General features: G+C 48.9%; 1 protein-coding gene across 7 annotated transcripts in view; it reads right to left on the bottom strand.

Annotated features, from left to right (window-relative positions):
• Window positions 1-324: 324 nt before the first annotated feature.
• CSK (C-terminal Src kinase) overlaps window positions 325-19,724 on the bottom strand; it is a 68,883-nt gene continuing 49,483 nt past the window's right edge. For 5 of the 7 annotated variants that reach the window (XM_081019998.1, XM_081020000.1, XM_081020002.1 and 2 more), the window contains 9 exons: window positions 18,629-18,848; window positions 14,075-14,168; window positions 13,788-13,853; window positions 11,811-11,910; window positions 8,908-8,998; window positions 7,048-7,121; window positions 4,648-4,843; window positions 3,983-4,072; window positions 325-1,675 (listed from right to left, as the gene is read on the bottom strand). In XM_081019998.1, the coding sequence (XP_080876124.1) occupies window positions 1,493-1,675; window positions 3,983-4,072; window positions 4,648-4,843; window positions 7,048-7,121; window positions 8,908-8,998; window positions 11,811-11,910; window positions 13,788-13,853; window positions 14,075-14,168; window positions 18,629-18,848 (1,114 nt within the window). In that variant the 3' untranslated portion in view covers window positions 325-1,492. The remainder of the gene's footprint in view (window positions 1,676-3,982; window positions 4,073-4,647; window positions 4,844-7,047; window positions 7,122-8,907; window positions 8,999-11,810; window positions 11,911-13,787; window positions 13,854-14,074; window positions 14,169-18,628; window positions 18,849-19,724) is intronic. The other 2 variants (XM_081019999.1, XM_081020004.1) reach the window with 1 other exon arrangement.

Below are 19,724 nucleotides of genomic sequence, written 5' to 3'. Positions count from 1 at the left end.
TTTTCTGTGTGCCCCCCCCCCATGAGGTTCACAGGCTCCTCAACGCAGGCCGGCCATTTGGGGCAGAAGTCTCCAATCTTTCAAGGCTCAGGACTCACCTTTTACCTGCAAATGCATGTGGGAACCCATTTCTTAATTCTTTCGCCCTACATTTCCATGGTGGTGGTGCCTTGGAGGACCCACTCGGGGGTCTTGACCTACCAGTCAAAGTCCAGTGGATTTGGAGCCCTGTCATTTCTAACCAGGCAGCCCAGCCTCCTCCTCAAAACCACCCCCTGGTGCTTACAGACGCAGGGAAAAGATGAGAACCAAGGCAGGAGCTCATACGTGTTCATATGGAATGATCTTTATTACAGTTTAATCTCACAGTTGGCAGCATTATATGAGCATAAAGCACTAGACAGGACTGGAAAAAGGCCTCTGGAGACAGCATGCAAACACTGTTTTTAAGCAAAGAAAACCCAAAAAACCCAACAGCCGTCCTTGGTGGCTTTGCGGTTTTAAACTTGCCCTGCCTTCATTTGGTTGGGGGTGGGGGGTGAGTTTGCTAAATTTCAGAGCGTGTTCTGTTTTCTTTTCTTCTTTTTTTTTTAACTTTTTTATTATTACTTTAAAAAATAAGATTTGCAACTTTAGTAAAACCCAGCAAAACGGCTGATTTTCCGGTGCAGTTTGAAATAACATTAAAAGGAACAAAAAATAAAAATAAAAACTGAACAAAAATCTTTTTTTTTAATAAAAAAAAGGTGTGTTGTGGGCAGCGGGGGGTGGGGTAAAAGATGCTGGATTGGTAATTTGGGTATTTCCAGCAGTCACAGAAATACTGGGAGGGGAAGGGAAATCCCTCTGTCTCCCCCACCTCATGGGGGCTCCCTCCCTCCCCCCCCCATCTTCCCATTGTTTTGGTGCTATCTGAATGTCTTACATCTCCCCATGAAAATGGGAGGCATGGAGGTCTGGTTCTGGGGAGAAAGTCAAAGGGGGGAAGGAAAGAGGCGTGGTGGGGAGAGGCGCTTCTGTGAGGAGGGGGTCAAATGGGGGGGGGGAGTGTGGGGTACATGCTACAAACGAACAGTCAGGGTCTCTCCCCGCTATAAGAGAACCGGGATTCCTACAGGACCAGGAGAAGATGTTGGGGTCTCCCATATTTTCTCTCTCCCTCGTGCGTCTACTGGTGACCCCACTGAAAAAGATATGGGGGAGCCTTTTCCACGGAGGAGGAGGAGGGAGGAGCCGCCGGACCCCCACCCCACCCCCCCACCAGCTGGGGCACGGGGGTGGGGGGTAAATATGCACACAGTCCAATATGTTTCTCTAAATACAGTCCCTTGAGTGGAGGAATTCTGCATTCCTGCAGGGGTGGGGAAGAACCGCTCCCTCAGCCCCCTTGCCCGTTATCCCCAACCCCCAGACGCATGGGCGTGGGAGGCGGGTCGCAGGAAGTGGTGGAGGAAGAGGCGTGTCCAAGGGAAACCCCACCCTCCCGTCCACCTCACAGGTAAAGCTCGCTGGCTTTGATATGCTCTAGCTGTTCCCGTAGTTGGTGGAAGGCGGGCCGGTGTGCGGGGTCCAAGGTCCAGCACTTCTTCATCACCTCGTAGACGATCTGAGGGCAGCCGTCGGGGGACTCCATTTTGTACCCCTTCTCCACACGAGGGACTACATCCTTCAGAGGCTGCAAGGGGTGGGAGGAGAGGGAAACAAACACAAAGGGACTATGTCAACTGGAAGCAATACTGCGCTGGGTTCAGGACTGGGGTCAAAGCTCGCTGGTGGGTCTGGGGCCAGGTCACAAACTCTTGGCTTAGCCTACCTTGCAGGGGTGTTGAGAGTAAAAGGGGGGAGTGGAGGACCGTGAGTGCTGCCGTATGGAGGAAAGGTAAGATACAAGTGTTATAATATTGTGGAAGGTGGGTAAGGATCTCCGGGGGCTATAAAACTGGCAAGCTTAAAATGCAAGGGAGGGGTTGGGGGAGGACCCCAAGGGGAAAACAGCAGTGTGGAAAGGAGGAGCCAGTGAAATGGGAAGGGGCCCCAAAAATTCACTTTGCTAAATATTTTAATGTCATGAATATAGACATTTGCACATGGCCTACAATTTCTAAACAAAAAGCTATGAGAATAGCACACAAAGCAATGCATCTTGTTATATAAACCTTTCAATGTGGCACTTGGCTCCTGTGCAAAGCAGGCACCCCCATGCCAGCACCTCCAGAGCGGCCCATGCCAGTGCTCCTCTCTGTGAGCGTTGGTTCCTCTGGTGCCAGGAGAGGGGTGCCAGCATGGGGGCTGGACCCTGGGCCACGGCCCCTCTGTCCCCCCACGCTATGCCCCTGTAAGAAGGGCATGTATAAGATATGGGAAATCATGGAGGAAGACTATACACAAGTATCCAACAGTTGCAGGGAGAAGGTCAGACAGGCCAAAGCTCAGAATGAACTCAGGCTTGCAAGAGAGGTTAAAAACAATTTTTAAAAGTCTTCTTTGGCTATGCTCAAAGCAAAAAACAAATAAACAAGTAAATAGTAGGTCCTCTACATGGAGAAGATGGAGAAATGTTATTGGGGGATAGAGAGAAGGCGGAACTCCTCAACATCTACTTTGCCTCTGTCTTCATCCAAAAGGAAAGTGATACCCAACCAGGTGATAACGTAAAAAATTATTTAAGGAGGGAGCTTGGGCCCAAACTAATGGCTTCAAGTTACAAGAAAGGAGATTCTGACTAGACATCAGGAAAAGCTTTCTGACAGTAAAAGCTGTTTGACAGCGGAACTGACTCTCCTTCCTTGGAGGTTTTTAAGCAAGAGGCAGGATGGCCACCTCTCATGGACACTTTAGTTGAGATTCCTGCATTTCAGGGGGTTGGACTAGATGACCCTCGGGGTCCCTTCCAGCTCTACAATTCTATGGTTCTATGATTTTATGAAACGAGGGGAGCATTTTGGCTGGGCCCCATCCCAGTAGTGAAAAATCCTTCAGACTCAATTCAGACATGCTCTCTTCAGACCCTTCTGATCAGGAGCACAGGAAGACTGCCTTATAGTGAGTCAGCCTACTGGCTCCAGCACCGTCCATCCCGAGTGGCAACAGCTTCTGTAAGGGCTTCCGGTCAGGGTCTTTTCCAGCCCTATCTAGAGAGGTCAGGGATTGAGCCTGGGATGTTACTGGGCTGTGGTGGCACCTCCCCATAAGAAACAGCCTTATAACCGGGCCAGACACCTCGTCCACCTAGCTCACTATTGTCCACCCTGACTCGTAAGGACATCAAAAGAGCTGCTGGATCCGACCAATGGCCATCTAGCCCAGCATCCTCTTCTCAAGAGGCCAACCAGATTGCTCAATGGGAAGCCTGCAAGTGAAACATGTCCACAACACAGCCATCCTGTGGCTTCCGGCAACTGGCGTTCAGAAGGACTGTTGCCTTCAACTTTGGAGGGCTGAGCAAAGCCAACGTGGCCAGGAGCCATCGACAGTCCTCTCCTACATGAATTCGTCCACTCCTCTTGTAAAGCCATCTAGGCTGGTGACTCACAGTGGCTCTCAAGGGTCTTAGGCAGCGGTCTCTCTCCCAGCCCCACCTGGAGATGCCACTGTGGATTGCACCTGGAACCTTCTGCATGCAAAGCAGGCGCTCTGCCATGGACTCACAGCCCTTCCTGAAGCAGGCACCTCAGCCAGGACAGCCTGCTGGGCAGCTGCTGTTCCCACCACTTTCCCATAGGCAGTGATGGCCCTCCAGCTGTTTTGGGACTACAACTCCCATCATCCCTAGCAAACAGGACCAGTGGTCAGGGATGATGGGAACTGTAGTCCCAAAACAGCTGGAGGGCCAAGTTTGGCCATCACTGCCCTAAGGCTATGAAAAGAGAAGGCAGAGCAAAAACGAAGTTGCTCCAAGAGTTGGCTGCAAAAAAGGGGAAGGGAGGGGCAGGGTCCCTGTCGAAACATCAAAAGCCGCCCAAGCTGAGCTTCCGTCACTTACAATTCTCGGATAAGGCACTCGCCCAAAGGAGTAGATTTCCCAGAGGAGGATCCCAAAGCTCCAGACGTCGGACTTGGTGGAAAATTTCTGCTAAGAGAAAGGAAGTCCATCGTTGAGGGAAACGGTTCCTGGGGGTGGCGAGATACTCCCCAAGCCTGGAGATCATCACACAGTCTCTCGCCACAGCGGCGGATTTGGGCTCTCAAATTTCAGCAGCAGCACCCTCTGCCTCTTGCGCTCTGCTCCATAGCACTGTTTGGGTGCCCCCCCCCACAGCACAGCAGCCAGCGCAACTGAACCAGTCATGCCGTGTCCTAAAACCACCTCTGCTCACCACCCTCTTTTTAGGGAACTGGGTTTTAGCCCTTTCCCAAAGCCACCAATTGCACCCCGAACTACACCCAGCCTCCTCTGCATAATATGAACTATCATAGCTCATGACTGATCAAGTCCATTTTGCAAATCAAGCTCATGCCGGCCAGCAGGGGGTGGGGCCTGGGAAGGGGCACACCCGCCCCCCGAGAGTCAGTCCCAAGGGCTGAAGAGAGGGGGAAGGAGGGCGCCGCTTGCCCCCCAGGTTGAGGTTCCTCACGCTGGACAGACGGTCATGCCTGTGTCTGTGATGGCTCAGGGCCCCCCCAGGTCACCCCCGTGTTGTGCCACACCTTTTCTCTAAGTGCTTCCGGCGCTGTCCATTTCACTGGCAGCTTGCCCGTGTCCTGGGTTGACGAGGCTTCTTTCGTCAGCCCGAAGTCACTGACTTTGGCAATGTTGTCTTCCGAGACCAGGACGTTCCGTGCTGCCAAGTCCCGATGGACGAAGTTGTTTGCCTCCAGGTACGCCATGGCTTCACAGACGTCTCTGTGTGGGGAGAACAGGCAGGCAAGACTCAGGAAAGGGAGCTGTTGCTCCAGGAGATGCTGCCAGCGCACAGCTGTCTCCTTGCACGAGCCTCTTGGCAGACAAGACCTGCGAGTGAGGCTCTGCTCTAAATTGCAACTTGCAGCACAGCTTGGATTGCAAAGCAGGGCCTGTTTCTGTGGTGGCCCCCAGGATTTGGAATGCCCTGGCCACATTCTCTTTCTTTGTGTGTAGGACCAAAATACCCTTTACCTGGTTCTGCTGCTGTTGTATTCTGCACTGATTATTTGTGTTAATTAGTGCTTGCATCTGTTAAACCGTTGCATAATCCTATTTATTTTATTTTTTACATGAAAAGTAGTGCAGGCATTTTAAGACTGAATGATTGAAACGTTATCATTAAAGGCCGTAGTTTTGACACTGTGATGAAAGGCCCATCAATCACCTGACATTCAAATCCTTCCCAGCATCTCCTTATCCATTTTCTCTGTTTTAAGCTCCCATGAACACACGCTATCACCCCCAAGCAGATTCTCCTGTGCTTATAGATGTGTCCTCCAAATGATTAGCTGGGGAGATAGAAAGCTGCCTTATACCAAAACAAGAACAGTTGTTTATTTCTAACAACAACAGTTATAAGGTTGAAGCGACCTCTGCTTCTTTTTTTAAAATATTTTTTATTAACAGGCCAATCAAATCACATTAATTCCAAATCACATTAATTCCAAATTACACAGCCAAATTTTAAAATTTTTGTTGGGGGTACCCATACTTCGAGCTCTGAATGGGATCCAAACATCTCTCTTGCTGCTGCTTTAGTATACACAATTCTGTCCAAATAGTATTCACAGTTCTATTCCATCTTCTCTTTGTTGTTTTCCTCATCTTCCTCTGCTTCAGAGTATCTGATGAGGTGTGTATTACACAAGAAAGCTCATACCTTGAAAACTTATATTTAGTTGATCTTTAAGGTGCCACTGGAATTATTTATTTTTTCATCTTTCATCTTGTTATTTCTTATACCAGAACAGTCCATTACTTCATCTAGGTTAGTTCTGTCTACACTGATTGGCAGCAGCTATGCAGAGTTCCAGGCAGGAGTCTCTCCCAGCTGCCATTGGGACTGAACCTGGTGGCTCTCTGCATGGAATACATGGAATGCATGTGGCTCTTCCCTGTAATTTTAAAACCAGTGTCTGGCATTGTATAATGCTGTGGGCAATTGATTAAAATGCATGGATTTAAGCCTCAACAGGTATTCAAGGTGGGCCACAGAATGCAATAAGAGAATGCAGAGCTGCAAAAAAGGCAAAACATTATCTGAAAAGTATACTAACAATTTTTTCTGGCTGGCCAGATGCCAAAAATGTACAACAGGGATGAGGAACAATCAGCCCACAAGCTAAAACTGGCCTGGCCAGGGTTCTTATTAGGCTGGCAAGGCTGTTTCCACCAAACCACGCTCACATCTGACATTGTACACGGTGCCCAAGAAGCACTCAGCTATCAGGTGCTTAGGGAAGTGTTGCACAAGGGGCACTGGTGGGTGGACATGTCAACCCACCTGCCAACCATGTGATGTTATGAGGGCTCCATGTGACTGACAGGCGGGCTGCCCCATCCACCCATCAAAGTTGTCCCATTGGGGTGGGGCTAGGTAATGACCCAGCTGCCAAGGTCACAAAACAGTTTTCTTGAGGGTGTGGTTGAACATGCCTCCTCCAGCCGAGTTTTAAGGGGGGGTCTCATTCCAAAATCATGCATGTCCATGTGAAGACGGTAATGCTGACACATGGTTTTATGCGCTGCCGGTCTGCCCTCTGTGCAGACATTTATATAACCAATCCACCACCAACATCTCAGCCAGAATGTGACTTTTCTCCTTGCGGATCAAGACAAACTGGTGACTGAAAAGACAGCAACAGTTCAACAACTGCCAATAGAATAAAACGGTTGACCCACAACGATCCTCTCTTGATTTTTAAACTGTGTGACTTTACATTTAGCTTTTGGCAACTTTATCTGCTTAGTGATGTTTGCATATATTTGTACTTGGCACCCAAATTGCAAAGGCTGGTGGCTGTTGCAAACATCTGTCTATTGATCCATCTGTCTACAAACAAACAAGTTCTGATTGTTGTTTTGTGCAGGCACAGATCCTGCCAGTTGGGTGTGTGGCCTTGTCTCGCCTGCACCATACTTACAAGGAGAACTTCAGCAGACATTCTCCCCCTAGCACAGACCTCCCTCGGGAGCGAAGGTAATCGACTAAACTTCCCTGCAGACAAAGAGAAGTGAGAACAGAAGGGTTAATGTCACAAACAGTGGGGGGGGGGGTCAGGTATGGAGTGTAACTCTCAGCCCATTACAAGTCTGGTCAGGGGTGTGTTTTTTCCAGCTAAGCAGAGGTGTGCAAGGCACATTCTATTTTTTTTTAAAATGATATTTATTAAGGTTTCAAAGAAAAGAATTACATAAATAAAAAGAAAGGGGGGAAAAAGACAAAAATAAAAATAAAAGAAAAATACAAAATACAGAAAAAAGATAAAAAACACATTCTAGCCTCACCAGCCATCTCTCTCTCTCTCTCTCTCTCTCTCTCTCTCTCTCTCTCTCTCTCTCCTTAGTCACCAAGGCCTCTTTTGTTACACAAATTTTAAGGTGCATACATAGGAGACCCCCCCCCCAAAAACCCCAATCCTTCACCCTTCAAAATTAGGAAATATTCCCTGAAAAAAGACACTTTATCTGAGTACACAGAACCATCCCAAAACCATCTTGGCCTTCTTAATAGCCCCGGATATTTTCTTTGCAGAAGAAGGAAGCATCTTGGGAAACCCTTCCCAATAGTTCTTTTCACTTGCAAATCCTTTCCAATCCTGTAAACAGACAAACCTCTTGGAATGAATGGGCTACCCCACTGCAAAACTGTTATGGAAAGTATCTGTTACAAAGATCATCTTCTGAGTATGAATGGGGTTGGCCTTACATTTCAAAAGAATGGCCCAGACTGACAAACAGAATCAGGTATATTGACAGACAGGAAACAAGCCACACTCTCAACTTTCTGTTGCAGACAGCCTCTTTCTGTGACCTGGTATGATACTTTTGGGTGGTCTTTGGCTAAGGAGTTGGGCAATCTCTAAAGCCTTTAAAAGTTCCAGTTACAGATAGGTAGCCGTGTTGGTCTGCCATAGTCAAAACAAAAAAATTCCTTCCAGTAGCACCTTAAAGACCAACTAAGTTAGTTCTTGGTATGAGCTTTCGTGTGCAAGCACGAAAAGAAGTGTGCTTGCACACGAAAGCTCATACCAAGAACTAACTTAGTTGGTCTTTAAGGTGCTACTGGAAGGAATTTTTTTGTTTTGCCTTTAAAAGTTGTTATACTCGGTATTATAGGTGAGGATATTCATAGGCAAGATGTTAAATCGTTTTTATATGCAACAACTGCGGCAAGAGTATTGATAGCCCAGAAATGGAGACAAGAAGAAATTCCGATGAAAGGAGAATGGCAGACAAAATTAATGGACTATGCAGAATTAGACAAAATGACAGGAAGGACTCGAAACCTGCGGGACCAGAGATTTACAGAAGATTGGAAGAAATATACGAACTATTTGAAGAGCAACTGTAATCAACAAATTACGCTAGTAGGACGACAAGAAGCTTTGCAAGGAGATATGCATGAAGCATTGCAAAGTAGAGAAAGAATAGATATATTAGTTATGAATTAAATGTGGGAGTTAGAAATGTATATTTAGTGAATAGATTGGAAAATTTTCAGATGTGATTGATGGAAGTCAAAAAAATGGTATAATATATGAAAGTATGTTTAATTACTGTTGAAAATGATATGTTGAAAAACTAATAAAAAATTATTTTAAAAAAAAATCAGTTCACCATGTTTTTATACAGCAGTCGTGCCCCCCCCCCCTTTGATCAGGCCACGGTCTGGCCGTGGGTCCTGCCCAGCTGCTGAAAACTGCCTGGTAGGGTGGCTCAGCCTTTTGAGCACCCCTGGCCAGGAGCACCAGGAAGCCCCCAGGGCAGCCCCAGCCCCTTACCTTTGCCATGTACTCTGTGACGAGGTAGAGGCCACCCTTCTCCTCCACAATAACCCCCAGCATCTGAACCAGGTTGCTGTGCCGGAGCTGCCTGCAATGAGATTGGCCGGGGAGGGAGGGAAGAGAAGGTGTCATCCACAAGGCACTGGCTGGTATCAGAGGCAGCGCAGTGTAGTTGTACGAGTGTCAGTCTAGGAGCCCTTCAGACCAGGGTTCAAATCCCCACCCCGCTCAGCCACGAAGCTTACTCGGTGGCCTTGGCCCAGTCACCACCGTTTGAGGAACACTCTCCCCAGGGAGGTTTGACTGGCACCTCCATCACACACCTTAAGGCACCAGGTGAAAATGTTCCTCTTCAGCCAGGCCTTTGGCTGGTTGTTATTCTAACAGCCTTTTAAATGTGTTTGTGGCAGGGGGTTTATTGTTTTGTTTTATTTATTTTGTGCTTTTATCCTGTATTTTTGTCTTGTGAATCGCCCCAAGATCCTCAGATTGAAGGGTGACATAGAAATTTAATAACTACCGTATTTTTTGCTCTATAAGACACACTTTCCCCCTCCTAAAAAGTAAGGGGAAATGTGTGTGATTCTTATGGAGTGAATGCAGGCTGCGCAGCTATCCCGGAAGCCAGGAGAGCAAGAGGGATTGGTGCACATTGATCCCTCTTGCTCTCCTGGCTTCTGGGATAGCCACCCGAAGCCTCTTCAGGGCAACGGGAGGAACGCTCCCCCTGCCCTGAAGAGGCTTGGCACGGCTATCCCAGAAGCCAGAAAAGCAAGAGGGATCGCTGCTTTCGCTGCACAGCATCCCTCTTGCTGTTCTGACTTGGCTTTGCTGGAGAGGCGCTGCGCAGAGAGGGAAAGAATATTTTTTTTCTTGTTCTCCTTCTCTAAAACTAGGTGCGTCTTATGGTCGGATGCGTCTTATAGAGTGAAAAATATGGTAAGTAGATGACTGGTGGCACAGCAGGGACACTGCTGACATGCAAGGGCCCAAGGGAGGCTGTGGCCCCCACTCCTTTGCGGATCCTGCTCCCAAGTGTTGGGGGGCCTTGGATACCCCAGGGAGCCCAACCTACACTCATCTCTCAGAAGAATGTCAGGGAGGACACAGGATGCTGCCCTAGACCAGAGTTGGACCCCTGGTCCATCTAGCTCAGAGCTCCCAACAAGGCCTGGCGGCAGTTCCCCGGGGGCTTCAGGTGCGAGTCTTTCCCATCTCTACTTGGAGATGCCGTCGTGGACTGAACTTGGGATCTTCTCCAGGCAAAGCAGGTGCTGAGCTGTGGCTCCAGTTCAGGGTCTAAGTCATGCAGAAGTCAGTCTGGAAACCTGAAGCCCAACCCGTCACGATGCCCAGCACCCTTCTCCCAACTCTTAAGCAACCCGGGTGCTTACTCTGGGAGAAATCCCATGCGGACTTACTGACGGGCTTTTGCCTCCATCCTCAGTGCTATCAATCTCACTTCCTTGGGCAAACCTCCGTGTCAAGCTGGCGCCCTGCAGATGTTGTTGGACTCTAACTCCCATTCATAGAATCCTAGAAACGCAGAGCTGGAAGGGACCCCAAGGGTCATCCAGCCCAACCCCAGGAATCAGAGCTGGAGAATCCTCAACAGATGGCCAGCCGAGCTCTGCTTAAACTCAGCCAGCATGACCAATGGCCAGGGAGGAATAGTTGTTCCCAGCACCATGCCAGCCTCTCTTGGATGTTTCTGTCCTTCACCTGATGATTCGGCCCTGACTGTTTTTTAAAGAGACGGACAGAGACAGGGAGAGGCTGGACCAGAGGCAAAGGCACCCTCATCTCTGAAGCCAGCTGCCTCAAGGGAGAGAGACAGTGTGGTGCAGTGGTTGGAGAGACCCTGCTCAGCCGTGAAGCTCCCTGGGCGACTTTGGAGCCAGTACTCTTGCCTGCCCCCCTAGCCTACCTCACAGGTTTGTTGTGAGGATAAAATGCGGAGAGAACTATGTGCTACCATCCCGATCTCCTTGGAGGAAAGATGGTATGGTGTAAATGTGATATATAAATAAACAGATCATCCCCAGTCATCTCAGGCTCACCTGGGCAAGGCTACACCAGGAGGATATTCTGTGATGGCGGCCCTCAAAGAACTCCCTGCAGCCCCCCCCCCGCACCTCCGCTTCCTTCGGGAGGCCTCTGACCCCCCAAAAGTTACATATTTTTCAGGACCCACCCTATACCCATGAGTGCAATTTGTTTTTAACACTGGGTTTTTTAAATAGTAAAACTCTAGGGCTCCTGGGCCCTAAGGAAGTCAGATTAGCCTCAACCAGGGCCAGGGCCTTCTCAACACTGGCCCCGGCCTGGTGGAACGCTCTGCCTCATGAGACCAGGGCCCTGCAGGATCTGATTTCTTTCCACAGGGCCTGTAAGACAGAGTTGTTCCGCCTGGCCTTTGGCTTGGAATCAAATTGATCCCCTCCCGCTCTTCCTTTCTCCTTCTATGATGGAACTCCTATTTGGGGACTTCCCTGGCTTTTTTCTGGCCCACGTAGGACCAGTCTGGATAGTTGGCCTTGGTGAAGATTTGACATTTTCATATCCAAAAAAGGTTTTTGATTTGAGTTCCTACTGAAATGAGGCTGCATTTTAATGTTGTATTTTAATCTTGTTTTTAAGTTGTATTTCAATCAATTCTTTTTATACTGGTGTTAGCCGCTCTGAGCCCGGTCTTGGCTGGGGAGGGCGGGGTATAAATAAAATTTAATAATAATAATAATAATAATAATAATAATAATAATAATAGACTGTCACCAGCCCTGGGACCTTAAGGCGAAATAAAACAAATCAATAAAAATTATCCCTTAAGCTTCTGCCATCATCAGCGTGCCTTTGCTCTCATGCTGGGCTCCCCCCGCCCCACCCCTGCCGGCACTCACGTCATCACCGAGGCCTCAGCCAGGAAGGCCTGGGCGGTGGCGTCGTTCTTGATGCACTTCACGGCCACCTTGTTCCCATGGTAGTCGCCCAGCATCACATCTGGAAAGGAGAAGGGCAATCTGAAGGGGGGTGCAGGGCTAGGAGACGCGAGCGCAGGTCAAGGTCCCTTGAACCCAGCCCCCTGCTTCCAGGGAACAGCAGCCAGGTGCCCCCGGGGAGGCTCACAAATCAGGCCATTAAGCCTCTACCTGAAGCTGAGGTCTGGGCAGAGAAAAGGGCTTCTTCGCGCAGCACAGAGTTAAACAGTGGAACTCCCTCCCACATGAGTCCCACTAGATGACTTTAAAAGGGAATTGGACAAATTCTTGGTGGAGGAGAAGGCTGTCAATGGCTCCTGGCCAGGATGGCTATGATGTGCCCTCCACACTCGGAAGTACTAAATGCTTCTGAATAGCAGTTGCTGGAAGCTACAGGAGGGGGAGGACCATTGGCTGTCACATAGCTTATGTCCAGGGAGAGAACACCAATCCAGAGCCCTTTTCATTAAGGGAGGAACATAGGAAGGGTGCCTCACACGGAGTCAAATCACCTTGGCTCAAGGTGGTTTTACCCTGACTAGATAGATAGCTAATTTATTACGGTCAAAGACCAGCTCACGTAACATAACACAATAAAAACAGCGTTCATAAAGATAAAATATACAATCGGAGCGGATTGCAGCAATAGCTCATGAGTTAAAATTGAGATATATACATACAGTGGCACCTCGGGTTAAGTACTTAATTTGTTCCGGAGGTCTGCTCTTAACCTGAAACTGTTCTTAACCTGAAGCACCACTTTAGCTAATGGGGCCTCCTGCTGCCGCCATGCCGCCAGAGCACAATTTCTGTTCTCATCCTGAAGCAAAGTTCTTAACCTGAGGTACTATTTCTGGGTTAGCGGAGTCAGTAACCTGAAGCGTATGTAACCCGAGGTACCACTGTACACCCGTACAACTGAGATTTGGGCTACCATAAAAAAAAATTGACCCTGAGGCGCCCCAAAGGGCGACTTCAGCATTTCCCTTGTGAGGTATTTTATTCTAGAGGTTGATCTGTGCCTACAGATCTGGGCGCAGAATCTGGCTACCAGCCAGGTCGTCTTGTGATCTTTGCCTAAGAGGAGAGAATTAAGTTTAGACTTGTCTGAAAGATTGGCGAGCCTCTTCAGCAAAGGATCAATGGTGGCTCTACGGATCTCAACATAAAAAGGATATCTAAATAATATAAGTTCGGGGCTTCCTATTTCCGCTAATGGGCAAGCGCAAGGTCTCTGTGTGTACAGGACTCTTCTATAGGAGCCTTCCAGAACTGGTGAGGGCCAGGGCGAGCTTCTAGCAAGAGTATTTATCCTGACTAGAAGCAAGGGGCCCTGCCCACCTGGAGATGCTAGTGTGGACGCCTTTTGCGTCTGAAGTGGGCCCTCATGAGCTTCCGAGGTTCTTAGCTGAGCCAGGCTGGATCAGGCCAATGGCCCATGTAGTCCAGCGTCATCTTCTCACAGTGGCCAACCAGATGCCTGCGGAAGATCAGCAAGCGGGATTCGAACACAAGCCCTCTTCTCCCCTGTGGCTTCCAGCAACTGGGATCCAGGAGCACTGCTGCCTCTGGCCGTAGAGGCAGAGCACAGACATCATGGCTAGCAGCCATCAATAGCCCTCTCCCCCATGAAATCTGCCTAATCTTTTAAAGCCACCTGTAGGTTGTTGGCCATCACTGCCTCGTGCAGAAAGGAGTTTGGTAATTTAACTATGTGCTGCATAAAGAAGTCCTTTCTTTTATCTGCCCCAACTCCTTGAGCATTCAGCTTCATAGGATATCCATAAACTTTGACCATGACCCTTAACAGAGCCATATGGGGGGGGGGGCTGACTTCCCCAGCTGCCAGGAGAAGAAAGATCTCCCTGCGCCATCACTTGCCATCACTGCCCAACTCACCTCCGAACTCCCCTTTCCCGATGATCTGCAGCAGTTTCAAGTCCTTCATGTTGAGGGACCACCCGCCTGGAAGAGGGCAGAGATACAGAAAGGGAGAGGAAGTCAAATAATAATAATAATAATAATAATAATAATAATAATAATATTTATTTATACCCCGCCCTCCCCAGCCAAGATCAGGCTCAGGGCGGCTAACAACCAATAATAAAAACAAATAAGCCACGCGCCAACTCCCACGGGAGCCCAGCCCAACCAAAGGGCCTGCCCAGTCCTGGCGCCATGCTCACCGCGTGAGAACTCGTCCTGAGCAGCCACTGTGCCCTCCATGACCTTTGGCTTGATGAGGCGAGTGCAGAGCCCGTCAGGATCCGAGGTGTAGTGCTGCCAAGTGGATGGGGGGGTGGACAGGGGGAAGAGAACGTCAGATCAAACCAGAGTCCAGCACCCGGATGCCCCTTCCCCACCCAGAGGAGCAGGCTGGCTTGGGTGCTGCTGCTCGAAGGAACCCTGAACGCCTTTTCACGGGGCATCCACCAGGCCTTACTAAGCACCAGCCCTGAGCACCTCTGCAAAGGAGGACTGGCCCCCTTGACATGCTCGCCAGGAGGTGGGGCTGGACTCGCCGTGGCGAACGGAACTGCTGAAACTCTGGAAAGTGCCGCTCTGACTCTCTGAAAAGCATATGCCCGAAATAAGACTAAGAGCACATATTGATATAGGAATGGATTAGATAATATGTAAAGAAATATACAGGTACGCGGGTGGGGCTGTGGGTTAAACCACAGAGCCTAGGACTTGCCGATCAGAAGGTCGGCGGTTCAAATCCCCACGACGGGGTGAGCTCCCGTTGCTCGGTCCCTGCTCCTGCCAACTTAGCAGGTCGTAAACACGTCAAAGTGCAAGTAGATAAATAGGTACCACTCTGGCAGGAAGGTAAACAGCATTTCCGTGTGCTGCTCTGGTTCGCCAGAAGCGGCTTAGTCATGCTGGCCACATGACCCGGAAGCTGTACGCTGGCTCCCTCGGCCAATAAAGCGAGATGAGCGCTGCAACCCCATAGTCGGCCACGACTGGACCTAATGGTCGGGGGTTCCTTTACTTTTACCCTTACCTAAAGAAATATACAATAATAAGAGTACATTCATTTGTAAAAAATGAATATACAACAGGAAAGACAGGAAGTCTAGTGTGTTGGTATTTATATGATCTTGGGGGGAGGAATTGTTTTGCTTTTTCTCTTTGTTCTTTCTTTTTTTTCATATTCTTTCTAGGTATATAAAATTTGTATATAATTTATGTATAAGTCCTGTAACGTAATATGACAACGCTTACCAATGTAATATAAGAATGTTAACAAATAAATAAAATGCAAATTCAAAAAGAAAAAAGAAAAAGAAAAGAAAAGCACATGCTAAACCACCCAGCTGCAGCCCCTTCGTGCAACCTCCTATCACAACTGCAGAGCTGCCACATCAGAGTCGAGTGACTCCTGGCCCAGAAAATAACCGCCAGAGCAGTGGAGGCTGGCACTTGAGGGCAAGCGGGCAGCAGCAGCACCAACAACCTGAAGGAGCGTCTCCACCCCCATCGTTCAGCCCAGACACTGAGGTCCAGCGCTGAGGGCCTTCTGGCGGTTCCCTCACTGCGAGAAGCCAAGTTACAGGGAACCAGGCAGAGGGCCTTTTCAGTAGTGGCGCCCGCCCTGTGGAATGCCCTCCCACCAGATGTCAAAGAGAACAACAACTACCAGACTTTTAGAAGACATCTGAAGGCAGCCCTGTTTAGGGAAGCTTTTAATGTTTAATAGGTTATTGTATTTTAGTGTTCTGTTGGAAGCCACCCAGAGTGGATGGAAAACCCAGCCAGATGGGCGGGGTATAAATAATAAATTATTATTATTATTATTATTATTATTATTATTATTATTATTATCATCATCATCTCTGCTGCCCCCACTTGCCTTCTCACCTGAAGTCAGCGGTCCCTGCCTGTTGGCTGCCCTCCCCCCCTTTTGCAGAACTCACCCAGGAGGCGGAGGAGGGTGGCAAAACTAGAACTGGCAGCTTGCCATTGTCCATTCCCCTGCTTTCCAACAGCCACCACAGTCCCACAGGGACACTCTGCAAGTTGCATGCAGGAAAATCAGCAAGCAATCTTGTGGTCAGATTTCTTGTGCTGGAAGACTCTGAAGCAAACACTGCCCTGGACGGGTTAGTCTTCCAGAGAGGCGTCGCAAGGTTTTTTGGGATAGGAAAAGCGGGGGGAGGGGGGGAGATAAGGAAGAGGAGAAGCCCAAAGGCAAAAACCTGGAAGCTGGGCAAGGTGGGAAGGAGTTTGGGGTAGAATCTCTGTCCCTGGAACTCCCTCCTAGAGAAGCCAGACTGGCTCCCTTCTTGCTGTGCTTCTGACATCAGCTGAAGAATCCCTTGTTCCGACAGGCTTTTGGGAAATGACTGTTTGTCTGGAAAAGGCTGGTGCGGGGATGTTTTTATTATAGTTATCTGAATGTTTTAATACATCATATGATAAGAGTGTTTTAATTCTATTGTTTTTTAATGACTGGTGCCCCTGTTTTAAGCTGATTCTATTTTATCTGTAAACTGCCTTGAGTACATGTCTGGGAAAACGGTGGGATATAAATAATAATAATAATGGGGAAAAGATGTAGGCGCTGGCTCTCCTCCAGTTCCTTGAGGGCTGGGAGTTTTGAGGCCTGTCAGAATCCCTTTGAGACGGGGCTGCAGCTCAGCAGAGGAGCATTGCTTTGTGTGCAGAAAGAGACAGGAGTTACTCTCCTCCAGCATTTCCATGGAGAAAGATGCCTTCTTGGTCTTTTTATTTATTAACATTTATACACCGCTTGATTGTAAAACAAAACAAAACCCTCAAAGAGTTTTGCAAAAAGATTTTAAAAAAAAGAAAATCAAGGGGAAAAAATAAATATACAAAAGGTTAAAATACAAAAACAGATTAAAATTCACACCAGCATTTCTAAGCTCATCTAAACAAGAATGTTTTCAGCAGGAGCCGAAAAAGAGTCTGGGGAAGGCGCCTGCTTGATCTCAAGAGGCAGGGAGTTCCAGAGTCTGGGTCCTGCCACACAAAACAACTGACTCTGTGCAAAGGCAGAGTAGGCATCACACGGCCTTGAGCATCTTTTGTGCTGATTCTACTGGTATTCTGCTTTATTACGACTTACATTACTGTAGTTTTATTATTGAAAGTTGATGTTACTCGTGCTTTACAGTTACCCTAACAGTGGGCCCTGATAATAAAAATAATTAAGTCTATTCTATTTGAGGGAGGCTGAATGGAATACACACACACACACACACACACACACACACACACACACAGAGTGGTACCTTGGTTTACAAACTTAATCCATTCTGGAAGTCCGTTCTTAAACCAAAACTGTTCTTAAACCGAGGTGCGCTTTCCCTAATGTGGCCTCCCGCCGCCGGCGCCCTTCCACCGTTCGGATTCCATTCTTAGACCGAGGTAAAGTTCTCAAACCAAGACACTATTTCCGTTTTGTGGAGTTTGTAAACCAAATCATTCTTAAACCAGACTGTTCTTAAAGCGAGGTACCACTGTATCCCAACCAGATGGGTGGGGTAATAATAATAATAATAATAATAATAATAATAATATTCTTCAAAGGTCTGTTGCACATCTAGCCTGGTTGCAGTGGCGGCATCCCCCCACAAGGGGGCAGTAGGAGGTCGACAGTGGCCCACCGCCCTACATTCTGTGGGTTCTGCAGTATTCTTACCCCAGGAGAGCAGCTTGTGGGGGTGTCCTCCTCTGTCGTGTGAGAGGGGGAAGAGGCGTTTCACATGGGCTCACCTATTTGGAAGGAGGGCCCCTGACTCCTGTTTCTTCCCCCCATCCCAGTAAGCACATGGTCCTCTCCCCACACACCCTGGCTGGGCCCCACACCTGCTCTGCAAGTAGGGCACTTTCGGAATTGCTCAGAGCATCTTCCTGCCTCTGCAAGAAACAGGAAACCCTCCACAAGTCTGAGCTTTGCAGGCTGTGACCGCTGAGCAACCCTAGGTGGAGGGCAGGGCCCCCCGCTGATCTGGCAACGCATCTGGCAACAGCCCAGCTCCCTCGTGCTGGCACAAAGGGTGGCAGCTCAGGGGCACAGCACTCTTGATTTTATTATTATTATTTTTTAGATTTTATTGATACCATTCACATTAACACACCATACAGAAAAAGAAAATAAAATTCCATCACCGCCGAAGCAAAAAGTAGAGAATTAATACATCAACTAATAACCTTCAAAACATAAAATAAGAGAGGTCTTTTTCTATCAACCGGACTTCCTATCTATTCCTTATGACAGATTCTGTATTATTTGTTCCCTGCCACTGCATAACTACGGTAGTAAAGGTAAAGGGACCCCTGACCATTAGGTCCAGTCGTGGCCGACTCTGGGGTTGCGGCGCTCATCTCGCTTTATTGGCTGAGGGACCCGGCGTACAGCTTCCGGGTCATGTGGCCAGCATGACTAAGCCGCTTCTGGCGAACCAGAGCAGCGCACAGAAACGCTGTTTACCTTCCCACCACAGTGCACTTTGACGTGCTTGCATAATGGCTGAATAAATGATCAGAATGGCAGCAACCCCCTCTGGCCCACCTTAGGACCACGAGGCCGCTCTGAGGCAGGGCGGAAGCACACAGGCGGCAGGTCAGAACTGGCTCCACCGGTGCGTTTGCTGCCTGAACCTCGCTGCTGCCCCGTCCCAAAGGGACGCCGGCACCGGGAAAGCGATTCTGCAGCTCTGCCCGACTTGGCCCTGCTCCTGCTGCCCCCCTTGCTGAAGCCTCACCTCCACCAGCTGCATGAGGTTCTCAAAGTAGACTTCCTCGTCGATGCTGAGCTTGCTGGAGGAGTAGATGATCCGGTAGTGCTCCACCTTCCCCTCGCAGCTGACGCAGAGCGTGTAGTCCCCGGGGTAGTTGGTGCTCTCGCGCACCAGGAAGAGGCCCGTCTCCGGAGGGTAGAGGAGCCTCTCTGCCTGCTCCCGCGTGATTTTCCCATGGAACCAGCTGGGGGTAGGAAAGGAGGAGGGAAAGAGAGATGGTGAGAGAGGGAAGGAAGAAAGAGTGACCACGGCAGTCTCCACGAAGCCCACATAGTAATAATAATAATAATAATAATACTAATAATAATAATAATAATAATTTATTATTTGTACCCCGCCCATCTGGCTGGGTTTCTCCAGCCACTCTGGGCAGCTTCCAACAAAGATTAAAAATACATTAAAATGTCACACATTAAAAGCATCCCTGAACAGGGCTGCCTTCAGATGTCTTCTAAAAGTCTGGTAGTTGTTGTTCTCTTTGACATCTGGTGGTAGGGCGTTCCACAGGGAGGGTGCCACCACCGAGAAGGCCCTCTGCCTGGTTCCCTGTAGCTTTGCTTCTCGCAGTGAGGGAACCGCCAGAAGGCCCTCAGAGCTGGACCTCGTAACCACAGGACCATAGATAGCACTGTAGGTCTGGAAGGGACCCAAAGGGCCACTCAGTCTAACCCCACCCCCCGCCCGACAACACAGGAATCATGGCTAGCCATTTTTCTAACACTTCCATGGGACAGCCTAGAGATTTAAAGCCGGTTGATTTACCTGTACAACCAGGCCAGGTTTATTTGTTTGTTTATATTTACGATTTCTTTATTGCATTAATATCCCTGCTTCTCCAAGGAGCTCAAGCGGTGCGCATGGCTCTTCTCCCTGCTCCTTGTGGAATCCCTACAACAACCCTGTGAGGTAGGTTAGGCTGAGAGGCAGCGACTGGGCCAAGCTTGCCCAGGTGAGCTTCATGGCTGGGCGGGGGGATTCGAACCCTGGTCTCTCCCACGTCCTAGTCCTACACTCTAACCACTGGCTCTCCGGGCTCAAAGTTCCCACCACTGTGCTAGCA

This window comes from Podarcis pityusensis (assembly GCF_964106645.2).
Source record: "Podarcis pityusensis genome assembly, chromosome: 9".
NCBI classification, from domain to species: domain Eukaryota; kingdom Metazoa; phylum Chordata; class Lepidosauria; order Squamata; family Lacertidae; genus Podarcis; species Podarcis pityusensis.
The sequence above is the reverse complement of the archived record's forward strand: the minus strand, read 5'-3'. Positions and strand labels throughout refer to the sequence as shown.